The 18193-nt window shown below is 44.6% G+C and overlaps 2 protein-coding genes across 8 annotated transcripts in view; one reads left to right on the top strand and one right to left on the bottom strand.

The window, feature by feature from the left end:
• REV1 (REV1 DNA directed polymerase) overlaps positions 1–3192 on the top strand; it is a 113879-nt gene extending 110687 nt beyond the window's left edge. For 3 of the 7 annotated variants that reach the window (XM_074991615.1, XM_074991617.1, XM_074991616.1), the window contains exon 23: positions 2287–3191. In XM_074991615.1, coding sequence (XP_074847716.1) covers positions 2287–2398 — 112 coding nt within the window. In that variant the 3' untranslated portion in view covers positions 2399–3191. Of the gene's footprint in view, positions 1–2286 lie in introns of all 7 variants that reach the window. The other 4 variants (XM_074991619.1, XM_074991620.1, XM_074991618.1 and 1 more) reach the window with 4 other exon arrangements.
• A 9139-nt stretch (positions 3193–12331) lies between these two features.
• EIF5B (eukaryotic translation initiation factor 5B) overlaps positions 12332–18193 on the bottom strand; it is a 77865-nt gene continuing 72003 nt past the window's right edge. The window contains exons 20-24 of the mRNA XM_074991622.1: positions 18017–18093; positions 17590–17754; positions 14779–14917; positions 14039–14200; positions 12332–13148 (exon numbers count right to left, since the gene is read on the bottom strand). Of these exons, the coding sequence (XP_074847723.1) occupies positions 13041–13148; positions 14039–14200; positions 14779–14917; positions 17590–17754; positions 18017–18093 (651 nt within the window). The 3' untranslated portion in view covers positions 12332–13040. The remainder of the gene's footprint in view (positions 13149–14038; positions 14201–14778; positions 14918–17589; positions 17755–18016; positions 18094–18193) is intronic.

Here is an 18193-nt window from a genome sequence, read left to right on the forward strand (position 1 = left end):
ATGTAGTAGACGTGCCAATACAAGGCCATAAACTTAACTGTCATGGCATTTATGAATGTATGATTTTAAAAAAGCAAAATCAGACTATGTAAGAGAAGATTCCTAATTTTTAGAAAATTGAGCAAGTGAAAATAGCTGCACCAGTTTTGCGATGTTAATAGTGCCATTACCTAAAAAGTAGAATGCTTTTTGGAAAAAGGATGGACTTCTGAGTGATTGCACATATCTGTTCCTCTTCATGCCCACATGCATGCCCAGTGCATCAGAATGAGACACTTTTCTTTTAGTAGTCTGTCAGGTAGCATGTGCACTCTTTGCAGCCTAATGCTTTTGCTTGATGGTATATAGGGCGGAACCTTCCCCAGTCCTCCTCAGTTCCTTCTGACCACCCTTGATTTATAATCAATGCATTAGCTTGCTTCTGGCAGCATGCCCCTTTTCAATTATTTATTTTCTCTTGTATATCATTTGGTTCTCATTTATAGTTAGGCCAGTGTACATTACATTTCCTAGTTCCTTTGGCCTTTGATGAGCTGATTTTTTTTTCTGGGTGCTAGTGCCCAGTACCAGAAGATGTTCTGGTTTTCAAGTTTTAAGCCTTGCAGAGGCTGCAGAATATCCATGCTGGTGAGTGATTATCCTTCTTGAAGTTTAAAGTCTCTTGACAAGGGTCATGTCTGGACAGGTGCCAGATCTTCAGAGACTTGAGCGCCAAAAGTAATAGATTGGTGAAGCTCTGTCATCTTCTAATGAAAGCTGCCTTGCCCTTTGTCTACCATCAGAGCCTTGCCAATCGTATCTTCTGTCAGAGGTGCCATTCTGAATATTGCAGAGTTCTGGCACAGCTCTGCTTCCCTGGTACTTGGAAATATTGGCATGGAGCTGCAAAGAACTCGTACTCCAGGAGATCAAGATCCCTGGCACCATCAACCAATAAACAAGTTGAGAAGCAGAGTATTGGAGAGGAGTCACTCACTGGTCCCTGTAGCACCTCAAGGGGACTCAGAAACTAGAACTGTTTGGGCAGGACTCAAGGGCTGAGAAGTAGAATGGGTTGGAAGACTGGATGGGTACAAAACTGAACTTGAAATACGAGGATTGGAGCTGTAAATCATTGGGACAGGCTGAAGGAGTGGGTGGAACAGAGACAAATCTGACAAGGAGCTGGGGTATGGGGAGAGAACTGGGACTGATGGAGCAAAGACACTGAGCCAAGGAGCAGAGGAAGCTGAAGACAGTGAAACAGAATGAAAAAGCTACAGAGATGAAACTAGTAGTGTGTTGTGTGTGTGTTGCTGGGGTGGGGTGGGTTCAGGTGTCTTCCAGCTCCGGGGTAAATAGAGATCAGGAACTGAGGGGAGGGAACTGGAATTGGTGGGTCACAGAGGTGATGGGGACTGGGACATAATAGACAAGGAAACTAGAAACTTGGGAGTGGAGATTTTGACTAGCTGAGGCGAATGGAATAGGATGAGAAGTCTGTTGGGATAGATATGGAACAGAGGTAGGTTGGAAGGGATGGGGCAGGAAGGGGTCAAGATTGGGGTACATAGGCAGAAGATTCGATGTCTGTTAGACTACATACTCCTCTAGAGTTTGGAGTGGAATCCAAGATCCCGGAATCAGTGTTACTATTCCATTGTCTCAGCAAATATTTGTGAAACCCATTAGCAAGGTCTCCCATTGTCCTCCTTGCTGGTCCTAATAAAGGAGAGCAACCTGCTGCTCCTATCAGTTATCCCGTTAGCTCTGTAACAGGGGTCTAGGTGGATCTAAAAGTTCCAAGGCTGCTGATGGGTCAAAGAAGTGTATCAGTATACTGCCATATCATGGAATCTCTGGCTTTTTACTTGGCTTTTGTTTGTTTGTTTGTTAAAAACATAGCATATTACACACACACAAGCTATATTAAAAGAACATGATTAAGGTAATAAATATAAAAGGTAGGAAATGCTGACCAAGGTTGCACAGGCAATCTTAATTCAGCAGTCATGTAACTAAAGAATATATCATAATGCATATGCATAAAGGAGTTAAATTAAGATGGGAAAGACATAATTACTCATCCATAATCTTTTTTTTCTAAATTTTTTGTGTTTTACTAAAATCTAATCCAAACACTGTTTATATGGAGATTCCATGATTCATTTCTAGTGGGATTTTTTTTCTCCCAGTTTTGATATTGGAAACAAACTCTTCCCTAAGCATCCCATACTTTAATGCACACCAACCTGGGAAGGATGATGGTTGTATTGTTCTAAGTATGGCTATTATTTTTCTTCTCAGGTTAATGCAGCAGTCTGTGGAATCAGTTTGGACTATGGCATTTGATTTCATTCTTGACAACGTTCAGGTGGTTTTACAACAAACTTATGGAAGCACATTAAAAGTTATCTGAACTTGTAATAAAGAGCTTGGTGAGAGCCTGGAGCTCTCTGCTAGCTGTGCCATAAGTGCTTGTGAGGTATTTGCAAAGTGCATGATAGTAAGGCTCTGAGTTTTTATAATTTTCCATTTCTTTTTAAACAAAAAAGTGTTTTGTACATTTCTTTTCAAAAAGTGCCAAATTTGTCAGTATTGCATGTAAATAATTGTGTTCAAATTCTTTTATTGTAGTATAGAATCTATTTGCAAAATGTTTGTTTATAAAGTTTTATGGATTTTTACAGTGAAGTGTTTACAGTTGTTTAATAAAGAACTGTATGTATATTTTTGTACTGATTCAGTTTTGTCAGTGCTTCAGTTTGAATATAACTAACCCTTCATTAAACCTGTAGCTTTGAGTCGTTTTACTAATCTCTAGAGTGGTAAGTGCTTATTAAGCACTCTCAATATCTGTAAGAAAAATCTATGAATCCTTGTTCCTGTTTCTGTACAGTATTCTGAAGTCTAGAATACATTTTGAGTGTAACCACTTTAAACCACAAGTCCCATACACTCCTGTCACACTCTTAACTACATCACACACAAACTTCCTGTGATTTGTGGCCCCATTCAGAAAAACTTTGTTGCAGTAATGTTCTTGCATGCATGTGTTCTTGAACGTTTAACATAATAACCTGTTTTGCAGAATTCAGGGTTGGCGTACTGGGGTCGCTGCTTTCTGCTTTTCTCATCAGCTGGGAGAACGACAGGGAAGGATTAAAGTGAGGGACGCATGGGTAGCTCAGAAGAACCTGGTAGGAAGAGAGAACTCCTGGCAAATTCAGCTGCCATCCTGATCACTCCTCAGATTTTTCATTAGGTAGGAAGTGACCACTGTGGAGTTTCAGTAAATTTACCATATTATAGAGTATGTTATTAAAACAGCTATGGTGTTTCCTTTGTTTGGGGAGAGAGAGGCCTTCAGTAAGCACAAAATGGTAGTTGACTGCAACAATTAACACAGCATGTTTTATATAAAAGCTGACAAAAATAGCAAAATCTATGACCATGGACTGAGTTTGCCTAATTTAAATTTAAAGAATGTTAGCATTAGTTTTCAGCCCTGAAATGCAATCATCTGATGCATTTTGCTCAATAAATATTTCTTTGTCATTGCTCAATTGCTGCAGCACAGCTTCATAAATTATAAAGGGACTGTTATGATCATCTGGTGTGACCAAGTGCAGTAACACAGGCCAAAGAACCTCACTCAGTAATTACACAGCCAAACGGGGCATTTGTGATCATGTCATCTAACTTCCTGCAGTACACAGGTCATAGAACTTACTCAAAATAGTTCCTAGAACTTATCTTTTAGAGAGCTATTCATCCCATCCATGTCTTTTCAAGACAGAGCTTATATTCCTCTTCGAGTGCTTGTGCATGTTGATTCCAGTTAGATGTGTGTGTGCTGTGTGCTCAGTGGTCGGAAAGTTTTCCCCCCAGCAGCATTGGTAGGTTGGCTGTGGAGATCCCTAGGCTGGCCCTGAGATAAGAGTTCACATATATCACAGCCGACCTTCCCCCTGCTCACTCAGTTCCTTCTCACTGTCTGTGACAGTCATTGTAGGTCACCTTATCTTGCCTTGAGCAAGGGAGCAAGTGTCTCTCCCTTCTTTCATCTAATGATGTTAGCTGTCATGTAAGTGTTCTCAGAGAGGTAGCTGCATTAGTCTATCTTGGCAAAACAAAGCAAGCAGTCCTGTAACACCTTAGACTAACAATATTATTAATTGGGTAATGAGTTTTCATGGGACAGATCTACTTCAATAAGTGGGCCTTTCCCACAAAAGCTTATTACCTAATAAATAATATTGTTAGTCTCTAAGGTGCTACAGGACTCTCTTGCTTTGTTTTGTCATGTAAATAGTTTGTTAGTACTGTAGTTAGTAATCAGCAGCTCTCCCTGCTTTCATCTGTAGATGTTATCTGTAGTGTAAATAGTTTCTTTTTTAGTAGTTAGTAATTAGGTGTTAGTAGTGGGTTCTTAGTGGGGAGTGTGTTGTTCCTCCTCCCCTTCCCCAGGGCCAGGGCATGCCTCAGACCGTGGGTTTAAGCTCTTTGTCTCCTGCCAAAAGTTTATGCCTGTCTAAAGTGTCTGGGGGAGGCACATCTTACAAACAAGTATAAGATTTGTAAGGTTTTCCACCCAAGAACTCAGAAGAACAAGAGTGTACAGATTTAAGCAGATTCTCATGGCATGCTCTGTTGACCCTCAGCCAGTGCACAGCATGCCTCTGTCGGTATGGGGCTCCGTACCAGAACAGAAAGAGGCCTCAACAAAAGTTTGGTGCCAGCACTGAAGACGTCAGCACTGGCATCACAGCACCGATCCCATTCTCTGCTACTATGGAAGATCCAAAAACATTCTGAGCAGAGCAGATCGCCAAGCAACAAGGTGGCTAAGCCGAAGACGGTGCCAACAGGGATGAGCCAGGCCCTTTGACTCCGGCCTTGCAGCCGGAACCATCACATCTGGTGCCACTGGACTCTCCCACGATTATGAGTTAGGGCATGTAGATCTGCCATCTACCCACAAGACCTATGAAGTAGCCACGGACTTAATTGATGTCTGGCTGTTCTGTGTCCCCAAGAGCCTCTCCAATGCAGCAGCCAGCACTGCCACTGGGTCTGAGCCACTGGCACTGAGAGGAAAGCCAGCAATGATGCAGCAGTCACTATCTCCCCAGTACTTCACCTCCTGGGACCGCTTGCGTTGGCACCATTCCAGGAGCTGTCATGAGGCCAGTATTTTAGAGACCTCATCCTACACAGTTGTCACTGAGGCTGTCAGCAACGGCGCCCCCATGGTGGTCATGCTCCAACTTGTCATCTGGTTCGGCGCTGGAGTCATATAGATCCTAGAGGTCCCAGTACTGCTCTCCCTGCATCGTAGAAATGACCAGGCGTCAGCCATGAAGTGAGTTCTGCTGTGGCAAGGCCCTACACAATGGCCCTTCTGGATCTCCTGGGCATACCATCAGGCCTATGGTGGGGGCTCCACGTTGGTGTCTGTAGCATCAGTCAGGAGAAGGACTCTGTTGGTGTTCCTGGTCAGGGAGCCTCACAGGAGTGAAGGTCGTGCCTCCTTGCAAGCCCCATGGCTTGCATTTACACGTTGTGGATCTCCAGGCTCCACATAAGACCCCTGCAGACTTGATTAGCACAGGTATACAAATTAAGCGGCTCCCCTTTGGACAGGGTCCATTATGAGTCCTGTGATTTTGACTTCCCTCCAGTGACAATTGAACCACAATTTTGTATGTGCAGGGCCTCCTTTCTAGCCCCCGCACCCAAGGCTTTTGATGTTGCTTGTCATGGATACAGCAGACCTAGGCTGTGGAGCCCTCTTGGACAACCTCAGTATTCAACGTGTCTGGTTACTGCTCAAAATCTGGCTCCATGTCAGTGTCGAAGAGCTGCAGACAGGTCGCCTGGCATGCTGAACCTTTTCAGAGCATCTGGTGGGCAAATGTGTCTCAGTCCAGCTGCACAACACTGTAGCAATCTGGGAATTCTGCATCTGAAACGATGTACATCTGGAAGGCTCGTATCCCAGCCCCAGAATTTGCCAAGAGCCTCAGTCAATTGTTCCACACTAGTGTGTCTGTCCAGACATAGCTCATATGGTCATCCACACGCGAGGCTTTCCATGAGTAGACCTCTTTGTGACTCATCAGAACAAGAAGGGATTTGTTACCATAAGAGGGGAAAAAAATGAGGAAAAACCAGTTGCAGACTAACTCTTAACTAATCAATGGAAGTGAGCAGTTAAAAAACCCGTGAAATCCCAGCTGGATTACATATGAAAATAAACTGGTTAAATTGTACCCCAGATTATGGTTACTTCACTTTGTTGGACTGGAGCTGGCAGGGTCGAAGGGTTGTTGCCCAGGACTTTCTACCTTTGGGCTGATGAAGCGTGTGCAAGGAGGAACACTGAGGAGTCCCACCTTGATAGTGCTGGAACCCTGAAGAGGGTCACAGGCAGGGTGGTAGGCAGTGGCTGGGATGTCCTCTTCCTAGCTGGTAACCCACACCCACACTGCTGCTCAGATGGACAGCAACCCTGTCAGGCAGCGTATGGACTTACAAAGCCTCAGGGGTGGGAAAGTTCTGAGGTGTTTTTCAGGGGCCAGCAGAAAAGGTGGGAGATTCCAGTCATAGCCAGTTCTTGTTTACCACTTTGAGGAGCCCCCTCCCCCCCACCGTCAAATGACCTGGTTACTCCATTTTGTTATACAATCTCCATTTTGTTTTTACATAAATTACCATATTGATTAGGATATTAACCTATTTACATAGCTGGCATATACTGCCATGCAGTCAGCCTATACCCTATCTGACGTCTCTGTTGGAATAATTCTAGCAAGGCAGAACTGACCTGGGGAGTGGGGGGTGGGGTTGGCTGTGATATATATGAACTGTTACCTCAGCCCCACTGTAGGGGGGTCTCCACAGGTGACCTACGGATCCTGCTGGCTGGAGGCGGGGGTGGTGGGATGCGTCTGATGACTGCACGTGGCTTCCATATGCCCAATTGGAATGGGCATGAGCAACACGTCTCGAAGCCCAATTACAATAGGTTACTAACCATTTTGGTTTTGTTCTTTAGAAGGATGTCCAGTCTTCATTTTAGTACAGAGCATCTTGCATGTATCAGAGTAAGTTGTTCCAATGATTGATTACCTTCATTGTGAACAATATTGACCTTATTTCTCATGTGAATTTACCGAATAAGAATACTGTTGATTCAATTGCTGATTCTCTCATGTCTTTTTTTACTAAAGTAAAATGCTGTCAGAGCTCTTCCCTGGAGAGTAGACTGCGGTCAAGCAAGCTCTTGATTAAGACTGTGCTTCTATAAGGTGTTTGCCAGCCCTTAAAGCTCTTCTTAAGCTCTTTTTTTTTTTTTTTGTTCGGGGACGACACTTTCCAGTTGTTGAACATTCTTTTTGAAGGGTAGCCACCAGAACTGGATAGCACTGTGCTTGTATACGGCCTTTACACTGTAGGTGTGTGCACAGCTCTTGCACCAGCATAAGCCGTTTCCCTAGTGGTCCATGGATGAGTTGTCCCACCCACACTCCAGCTCCTCATGCCTTTCAGCAGTTGCTATGATGAGTGGAGCCCATCTCCTCCTTCAGTTCCTTCTAGCCATTCTAGTTAAGAATTCTTTTGTTGAGCAGGCATTCAGGTCTTGCCCAATACTGGGCGAGGCAATGCCAAAGCCCTCAGGTGTCAAGCCTTGCTCGAACCAATGGCTGCTAGTGACTGTCATTCCCACCATCTCAAGAGGTTGGGTGGGGTCCAAGAGCCAGGTGTTCCATGGTTTTAAGACCAGCACAGGAGATATTTCCTGTCACTGGGACAATCTTCAAGCCCAAAGACAGTGGCGCAATCCTGGCCTCAGAAATGGAAGCAGTCGGCTTCAGGCTTCTCAAAGAAAAGCATGTGCATACGTTAAGTATGGCCTAATAGCCATTAGGTGGTTTCTGTTTGGAATAGTCGATCAATAGCCAGCCCCCCAGCTGCTCCCCCAGTGCCCTTTTCTGTAAGCAAACCATGAAGCAGCTTGTCACCTCACACAGTCAGCTAGTTCAGGTTTCAAATCCCCTCTGGCATGTATCTGGCCCAGATGACATCATGAAACTGCCGCTATAGCTTTTTAAAGTATGCAAAGAAAACCTACCTGGTATATAACACAGGCCATATTTGCTGCCTAGTTTTACAGTCACCCTGAAATAGGGCTGGAATGTAAATTCCACAGCCCCATTGAGAAAATTATTTTCTTTGTAAGACTAAAGATCTGTAATTTCATTAGCTGGGAGTGGAGTGGGGCAAAGCATATCGTTCTTCTGATGGACTTTATCAGAAGTTTGTCTTCAGTTGTATATGGCCATTCCACTTCAGGTGTGTGTGCATGCTTTCACTAGCATAGGATACTTTTTTCCCTTCGTGATATCTGTCAGGATGGGGCCCAGGCCTTTGGTTATACAATAATGTAAAGGGCAGTACAGCCCCCCTCACCCCACCACCTTTACCTGCTATGATGGTGTTGGCAAACATTCCCCTTTCTCATCATAGCATGTTAGCACTGGTTAATAGGATAGGCTTAGTATATGTCTACTAGGTTTCCTTTGATATGAGTGTACACTTTGTTTCCTGCCAGGTTAGGTACCAGCACCTGAGGCTGGGGATACCAGAGTTTCACACCTAATTGCATGCATGAAACTAAAGCTGGTCAGTGACTTGCCTCTGTGCCTAGGAGAAGCACAGCTCAGCGAGGTGCCAAGGACTTTAAGCCCAGAATTAAAGCCAGCAAGATCAGACCGAAGCTCCTCTGTAGGGAGGCAGTTCTGCACCCATGCTGCTAGCCTGCCAAATTGAGATGGGCCCCATCCCCTCTATTTCACTAGAGAGCTGCTGCTGTCATTCTGTTGGCTCAGCTCTGGCACTGGATGGGCAGCATTGGAGAACTGCATACAGCTCTCTATTAAATTGACTAAGGTCCCCCAATCTCCCTGGGGAAAGACAGTAGCCTGCTGAGGCTTTCCACAGCACCAGTACTGCCTTAGGGCTGGGAAGTGAGCATCAACCCCCCTATTACTGTTTTGGCTGACCTCTCTGCTGCTGTCATCTTTGGCCCAGCAGCAGCAGCAGCAGCAACAACAAACGTCAACCCTTGAAGCATACGCTCTAGCGTGTGATTTGAGTTTGTGTGTTTTTATTTTCCCAGCAGTCCAAGCAATAGCTGGATGGACACACACAGATTTGCCAGCTACTAATGTTTAGCACATCCTGTCTCAGAGGTGTTCATCCCTGGGATCCAGCAGAGCCTCCCTGTGGGGCTGCTAGGAGGGAGCTGTGATCAGGAAGAAACTGGACTCCAGTGCCATGTTTATGGCTTTATCAAAATCCCTGGGGATTTGTTCCTTTCTCCATCCCCTCCCTCACCCCTTCCTGCCTCCTCTAGTAAACAGCATGGGATGATCTTTGCAGAAAGCTGCACGTGGGACAAAGGCAGGAGCTGAACATGGGCTGCCTGCTTCAATTTGCTCTTGAGCAAACCAGGGACACCACCACATCAGCCAGCCTTTGTTCCTCCTCCTCAGTACCTGAGAAAGCAGTAGGTGGCTGCTGTTCCCTAGCTTTGTAATCTCCAATTACACAGCCAATGAAGACCATTTAAAAAGGGCAACTTCTGCTCTGTGCAGCATTCTCCAGTGGCACTCCCCATAAGTGAGGCTATTGTAGAGCAGTGCACCCATGAAGTAGTGCTTGGTGTGCCTCAGAGCCATGCTTTGTGGGAGAAGTGTGGTGGCTGCTGTAGTGAGTGGCCAGGCTTGAGTTAGAACAGAGCAGGGGCTGGGCCTGGCTCTAGAGAAGGGGAGGGGAATGGGGTTTAAACACTGGGGCTAGGCCTACACCAGCATCCCTCTTTTGAAAGAGGGATGCAAGTGAGGGAAATCAAAAAGTAATCCCCAAATAAAGAACTCTTCTTCTTACAACCCCCACCCCTTTTTTTTGGTTTAAAAAAGGACAGGCTCTTTCAAAGATGGGGTTTATTTCTGAAAGCGCTGCATCTACCCTGCTTTTCTTCTTTTGAAAGAACATGCAAATGAGGTACCTGATATGTAAATGAGGAATAAAATTTACATTTTTATTTTTCATTTGCATGCCTCTTTCAAAAGTGCTGACAAAGGTTGCTGATCACTCTTCTAGAGCTCACATGTATTCTACCACTAACTGGCCTGAGGGGTGGTATGTTGTCAGGTAAGGATGTGAACTCTCCTGTGGTCCTATATGCCACAGTCAGCAGGTACCTGTGTATCACAGGAGGCAAAGCTGTGACTGGGAAGTTCAACAGCTGAACCACAACTGGATTTCCTCATCTATTTTTTGTCCCACCAAGACAATTTGCAGACAAGCTGTCAGACTAGTTTCTTGCTGTAGTGTACAAGGGAATGTTGGTAATCAAGACTTTGTTTCAGGTGGCACTGGCCAGTTCTGCTGCAACAGCCCTTGCACTGAAGAGGTAGGTGTGGCTCCAGTTATTAGGTCTTCCTCAGGAGGTCAGACAATTCAAGATCTTTGTTTCACAGGACTGACTTTTTGCAGCAGCTTGACAAGCTGCACAACCCTAGACTCTAAAACAACACTCAAGTCTCAGGGTATCTGTGCTTCTCCTTTGAGGAGTGTCCCTGTGGATACACTACATAAGGTGTCATGGCACCCTGCACTTACCCTTTGAGATTTTTCAGCAGCACATGTGCAGTACATGGCTCCTGCTTGTAGCCTCTTAACTGTCACACACTGCCCACCAGTCCTCGGTGCCTGCTCTACCCCCCTTGGCATAAGTCAGAACCTCAGCAGCTTCACCTCTACCTTCATTTAACCTCCTTTTTATCTACCCTAAACCCTTATTAGTTTATACCTGTGTGAGCTTTGACCTTAAAAAAAAAATCCCGCAGCTGCCTGTGTGAGACAGACGTAGTCTAAAAACATGTCCCCCTGCAAAAAGTTTTCTACAAGATCCCTAAAAGTCAGGCTGGATCTCCCACTGGAACTAATGCTCATGGAGAAGTCTTTGAGGTCCATGTTTGACCCTAAGGCATCACCTACTTCTTTCCCAGCCTGTCCTTCCTGAGCAGGCGGCACCTTCTATCTCATTATCACAGCTACCTCTGATTCCAACTACAGCAGAGTTGTTTATTTACAAGCATTCAATCTCTTTTTGCTTATTCCCCACACTTCTTGCATTCATATGCAGACTGAGATACTGATTTGATTTTGTCCCCCTGTTCGACCTGGTTTCTTCTTTCTCTCCCCTCATACAGGCCATGGTCCCCCCCCACCCCGCTTTCTGACCTGTCTTCCAGGTCTCCACGTTTAACTTACTTGATGGCTTTGGTAACTTGCCCCATCAAACCTAGTTTCAAGGCATACTCCCCTTCCCCCCCACTAGGTCTGTTCCTGGATTGCTGAGATCAGTAAGAGATACCGAATTGTGCACTGCATCTCTTGCTGATGGAAGTGTCAGGAGACCTTCCCAACATTTTCCCACCAACATGGGTCCAAATAACAGGAAAACCCCCTCTGCCAAGACATCCCTTCTTTCTTGTGGAACAAGGAAGACAGGGATGTTGGCAGAGTGCTCCTGAGATGGCAGAGTTCTGTCCTGAGACCTCTGGTCTCCTGCCAGAAGCCTGCAGTTTAGACATAGCCTTGGTTAGCCAGTCTGTGTCCAAATCGTTTCTTCCCCTTTCTCTATCCCATCTCTACACTTTGCAGCTCTTTTTCCCAGAACAGCATCCCATGGTCAAGGAAGCCAAAGCCCACCTGTACCCCCTCAACTTTTGACAAGAAGGATCAAAGACCACCCACTGTGCCCCAAACTCCATCTATATCCCTGGAGTCCAGCAGTCACTTCTGGTTTGCTCAGGGTCATACCGCACAGTACCATGAGTGCTCGCATGGATGAGTAGCATGGGGTTAGTAGTCAGAAAGCTGGATGATCTCAACAATCCCACCATAATGTCCTGGATACCGTGTTGCCCACTTTGAATAAGGAGAAGAAAGCACCAATCTGACAAAACACAAACCCAAACCAAACCAAAAAAAAAAAAAAAAAACAAGAAAAAAGAACCCAAGACAAACAAAACCCAGAAATTGTATCCAAACTTATTTCTACCTGAGCTCCAGTGGCATTGTGGCAGACTTCTTTGTGGTTTTTAATATCACCAGTCTCAAAATCTAAACCATGAACATTTTGACAGCAATTTTTTGTTTTACTGGTGGGAGTTGGCAATGCAGCAGGAGAGAGAGATGTTTGGTAGGGACCCAAATCAATTCTGGTAATTTTATCTGTGGGTAGCACATAGGTAAACTTCACTTTTACAGAACAGCTGATAAACAGATGCTTTATTTATTGAAACAAGTTATAACAAAAGAGCTACTGTGTCCTTTTCCTTTATTGGTGGCTCTGCTTTGTAATGATTACAGATTAAGTTGACCTTCATGAACTGTACAAGCAATAAAAGATGACCAGCTATGCTTTACATCATTGTTTCACACAAAGCAAATACAGAAATATCCAATGACCTAATTTTCTATTTTAAAAAATTTCTATAGGCACAAAGCAGAAGGGGGAGGGCGAAATCAAGGAAAGAGAGAAGTATGCATAAATAAAGAAGTATTTCTTACATCAAAAACGTCCAAGAACCAAAGTCTGCAGCAGCTTGGTTAATCAAATACTGCAGTACTGAGACCAATATAAAAGTGAAAGTTTTAGTTCTGTAATAAAAATTCAATTTTTATTTGTTGATTGGGGGGGTGAGAAAGGGCAAACTTTAAAACAGCAGCCACTAAAAGGGAAGGGCCATGGGAAGAGTGAACAGGCACAGTGGAACCGTGGGGACATGTAAATTGAGCACTGTCAAACCAGTGTAAGTTTATTGGTTTCTCATGGAAAACATCTTATCCATAGATTTTCCTCCCAAACATAAGTCCAGCAGTCTCTGCAATACTCTTCGTTGGCAATTTTGAGAACAGGAATAGCGAGTAATATTCCAGCCTGCCCATTGCTTGAAAAAAAAAAAATTTATATATAAAGGCTAGATTATTTCAAACACCTTCTTCAGTTCTACAATAAGTTGCCAGTCAGACTTCTGCATTTCATCTCTGAACCAGTCCTTCAGGGCATCAATGGACTGACGACTAATCTACAAACATATAACATATCAATGTTAGAAACACACACAAGAGTTTTAATGAAATTTTCCCCTAAATACTGGAAGTCTAACAGGCAGGGCACAAGTTAAATGCGAGGAAACCAGGGTTTTAATAACAGCTTTGCCCTGATATGCCGACTAATTTGGAAATCCACATTGCTCCAGTTTTCCTTCCCATCCTTTGCCTATCTTGTCTAGATTTTATGCTCTTTGGAACACAGACTGTCTCCAGACAGTGCAACTATGTTGGCATTGTGCCTACTACAATGGGGTTCCGTCCGTGCTATAGTATAAAGTAGCCTTAAAAATCTGAAATTAGAGCAAATGAATCAGTGGTTTTTCCTTGCATCCCACAACAGGCAAAGTGCAACAGCCAGTATTTAGCGTTTTGTAAAGTCTCAATCCATGGCAATTCTGTCCAGCCTGCTAGCTGGATGTACTTTTACACATAAAGCGATGCACTACTGAATGCTGTAGAAGTTCAGTCAGCGCACTGCAAACATTGGCCTCTCCTCCATAGTCTTTCGCTTTTAGCTACTTCCTCTGTCTCAGAAGGGAGGATGGTGCAAGATGTATTTACTTCCAGTGTTTCATCCCTTTGTTAAGGCAAGTTTGCTTTCTTAACAGCACTATTGCAAGAGTCAACGCTGGGGCCTCCCAGTGTCCCTTAGGCAATCAGATTTTTGTGAGAAGCTGAGCTGCACTACACATGCCCCGTGCATACAGTAAATGTGCTCCACTAGAATGGGGTTCCAGGGCTCAGAATATTAGAATTCTTCAGCCTCACAAGCAACCTCTACTACAAGCCAACTTACCGACATGCCACCGCCCTCAAAAAAAGACAAGCCAACACCCAATATTTCTCCCCAGGAAATATTTACCTTACTGACTAGGATATCTGTCGCTTCAAAGTGCCGTCCGTACATTTTAGGCGATTCACCGGGAATAGGTTCAATTTTAACACAAACCTCTTGGCCTTTTTTTGCAACATCCACTTGTTTGTGGTTCACTTCAATACTTGTAACTATTCCAATTTCAACGAACTGTAACAACACAACACAGAGGCTACTACACATCCCAAAGGGACGTTTGGCCACGTTGCTTCCCTCAAATCCCACCACCATTCTGTGGGCTTCTCACATTAGATGCCCTGAACACAGAATTTACTTTCAAGACTGCCACTGTAATATAGCCCCATAGCAGCTTGGCATTTTACTATGAGGAGAGTGCAACACGTACACAAACTGGGTTTTAAAACTGATTTGGAAGATCAGCAGTTAAACTTGGCCACAATATTTAGAAAGGTGAGTTCACCTCTCCTGCTAGCTGCCAGGAATTTATTTTTGATTGTTATACTTTAGTGCCGCACCACAGAATCTGAGCAGGGGGAGAGCTTTAACAAAGTCCCTCCACAGTCATACATCCTAGCTTCATGCTGTCTCCTCTGCTACATCCCAAGTTGCATTAACCAGCAGCAGCATATATGTTCGCTCCAGGCCCTGCTCCAGCTTTGGCCTATCGTCGGGAATGAGGCTCATTTTGTGGGGAGAGAGCAGCTCCCATGGAGATTCTGTCCCTGTGGGATGGATATATAGCAGCTTTTGCAGGAATGCTTACTTACGTTTTTGCTAGGTACACATATGAGAGTCCCCTGCTTCACCTGGCCTGCTTCCACCATGACACCCATCACTATTGGGTCGCGGGAGTTGAAAATAAACTGAGGGAGTATTTTCATCTTGCAAGGAAATACTGCTATATGCCTATGAAAGGGAAGAGGCATTTTGAAAGATTTATTGGAGCATGGTACATAACACTGATGTTTACACCCACACACACTATTTAAAGAACATTCGCCAAATGAGAACATATTCTAAAACTTGGTTCCATAATTTTGTAGTGGTAATCCATTTACACAGCAACCTGCTGAGTGTGAGCCAACCCCTATAAATTAAAAATTTTTTTTTTACTGAATGGGATTATAAATGCCGGAGGCAAAGTTGGGTTTCAGGTGTTGGCGGACAACTCACGAGTCTCACTCCCACACATAACATTGTGACCTGTGGAAGGGTCACAAACCCCCAGTTTGAGAACCTGTACTCCCTTTTGCAAAACAGCTGGTTGACAGACACAAGCTAATACCAGATCTTCCTATGTATATAATCTCCTGGTAGCCAAAGCACACCCCATAGGAGAGTAGTTTGTGAGAGGTTTATTTTGACTAGCTTGAGCAACCAAGAACAAATGCAAGTAACAAGGAGGACCCCTGAATTGTACTGAGAAAGGCAGCAATCTGAGGCATCTGTACATGAACACAAAAAGCCTGGGAAAGAAGGAGGAAGAACTGGAAGTCCTGACACAGTCAAGAACTAAGATGTGATTGGAATAACAAACTTGGCGGGACAAGTCATATGGGTGGAGCGCTATCATGGAAAAAGTTATGAACTGTTCAGGAAGGACAGACAGGGTAGGGAAAGTGGAGGAGTTTCACTCTCACAGAATCATAGAATTCTCAGGCTAGAAGGCACCTCAGGAGGTCATCAAGTCCAGCCTCCTGCCTAAAGCAGGATCAACCCCAAATAAATCATCCCAGCCAGGCCTTTGTCAAGCCAGGACTTAAAACCATCTAGGGATGAGAACAAGAAGTAGTCCTGTGGCACCTTAGACTAACCGATGCGGAGTCTTAGCCCATGAACGCTCACACTCCAAAGTATCTGTTAGTCTATAAGGTGCCACAGGACTTCTTGTTATTCTTGAAGATACAATCTAACGCGGCTACCTCTCTGATACCTCTAGGGATGGAGATTCCACCACCTCTCAGGGTAACACATTCCAGCACTTCACCACCCTCCTGGTGAAATAGTTTTTCCTAATATCCAACCTACACCTCTCCCTCTGTAACTTCAGACCATTGCTCCTTGTTCTGCTGTCACAACTGAGAACAGGCTCTCTCCATCCTCTTCAGAGCGCTGTTAGACAGCGGTATGATTGCTCAGAGCTCCAGTATAAAACAGAAGAAAAGCCTGCTGAGAGTCTTTGGGTTAAATTTAGGAGTGGAAGTAACAAGGGTGATGGTGTGAAGGGTGTCTAATATAGACCACCAGATCAGGTGGATGAGGTCGATGAGATTTTCTTTGGACAATTAATGGAAGCTGCCAGATCACAGGCCCTGGTTCTCACAGGGGACTTCAAGGCCGTGTCTACACGTGCCCGAAACTTCGAAATGGCCACGCAAATGGCCATTTCGAAGTTTACTAATGAAGCGCTGAAATGCATATTCAGCGCTTCATTAGCATGCGGGCGGCAGCGGCACTTCGAAATTGACGCGGCTTGCCGCCACGCGTCTCGTCCGGACGGGGCTCCTTTTCGAAAGGACCCCGCCTACTTCGAAGTCCCCATGAGCTCATGGGAATAAGGGGACTTCGAAGTAGGCGGGGTCCTTTCGAAAAGGAGCCCCGTCCGGACGAGACGCGCAGTGGCAAGCCGCGTCAATTTCAAAGTGCTGCTGCCGCCCGCATGCTAATGAAGCGCTGAATATGCATTTCAGCGCTTCATTAGTAAACTTCGAAATGGCCATTTGCATGGCCATTTCGAAGTTTGGGGCACATGTAGACGTAGCCCAAATCACTCAGACATCTGCCGAGAGATCAATAGAGCAGTACACAGACTATCCAGGAAATTTTTGGAGAATGTTGGAGACAACTTCCTGGTGCTCAAGGAACCAACTAGGAGCCAGAATCAGCTTGACCTGCTGCTCACAAATTGGGAGGCATTGGTAGGGGAAGTAAATGTTGGTTCCAACTTAGGTAGTAGTGATCATGAGACGGTTGAGTTCAGGTTCCTGACCAAAAGAACAAATGACAGCAGCAGAACATGGACCCTGGACTTCAGAAAAGCAGATTTTAACTCCCTTAAGGAACTGATGGGCAGAAGTCTCTGGCACAGCAACTTCAAAGTATCAAACTTCAAAGTGCTGGCAAGCCTGCAGCACTTCAAAGTGCCTGTGCTACTTGAAAGTGCTTTTAAAGGCACTTTGAAGTGCCTGTGGCTACACGCATGTCAGCACTTCGAAGTCTCAAACTTCGAAGTTGTCATGGGAGAGAATTAGCCTAATGAAGCGCTGCATATTTACCACAGCACTTCATTAGTAATCTCCCATGGCCCTGATTACCATGCCCCCTTCAAAGTTGGGGGCAAGTGTAGACAAGCCCAAAGAGTCCAAGAAATCTGCTTCTGAGTAGAAAAGTTTCTCCACTCTGTGCTGGAACAAGCACAGAATTTCTAAGCTGTCAACATACCCCCACCCTCCACAAAAACTAGAGCTTTGCGAAAAGAATTCCATGCTTAACAGATGTATACATTTCAAGAGTATGCTTTTCATTTCATTAAGGATCATACTTGTTCGAAAGCATCCAAATAAGGACAATTCACTTACTTGAACTCTTCCTGTTTCTGTTTTTTGTAGTCTTGCCTGTATTTTGTAAAGGCATCAAATAAATGATAAATTATTTCTGCACTAAATATTCGAACTCCTAAACTATCGGCCATCTCCTGGGCATCTCGTTCAATCCTCACATCAAAGGCTAGAATTACTGCATACCTGCAAGTTAAAAAACACACAGTCAGCTGTGAAGTAGCCTACAGAACAAGTAACAGTTGGGAAGAAAGGAGTCTTTCAGAAACTTCACTATATGCTGTCATGAGCACGGCAGCTGTATGTAACCCCAGAGGCACTGAGAGCCCTGACAAGGAAGCGTGAAGTCTGCTCCAAAGCCTTGGCTTTAGTCCTTAAGGTCATGCGTTCATTCCCCGCTGCCAAAGACTTGGATCAGCCAGACTTACATTAAGAAAAAGTTACTTACTGAGGATCATGTTCCAGCATAACGGAGGCCTTCATAACATCCTTTTTATGAACAGGACCTATGTTAATTCCAGCATACTGTTGGGGAAAGAAAAAATTACTATTGTACTATTCATCTGTTAGATTAACATAGTTATGGTACGAAACACAACAAAACACATCAGAAAGAGCATCAAGT

This window comes from Carettochelys insculpta, chromosome 1 (genome assembly GCF_033958435.1).
Source record: "Carettochelys insculpta isolate YL-2023 chromosome 1, ASM3395843v1, whole genome shotgun sequence".
Lineage (NCBI taxonomy): Eukaryota > Metazoa > Chordata > Testudines > Carettochelyidae > Carettochelys > Carettochelys insculpta.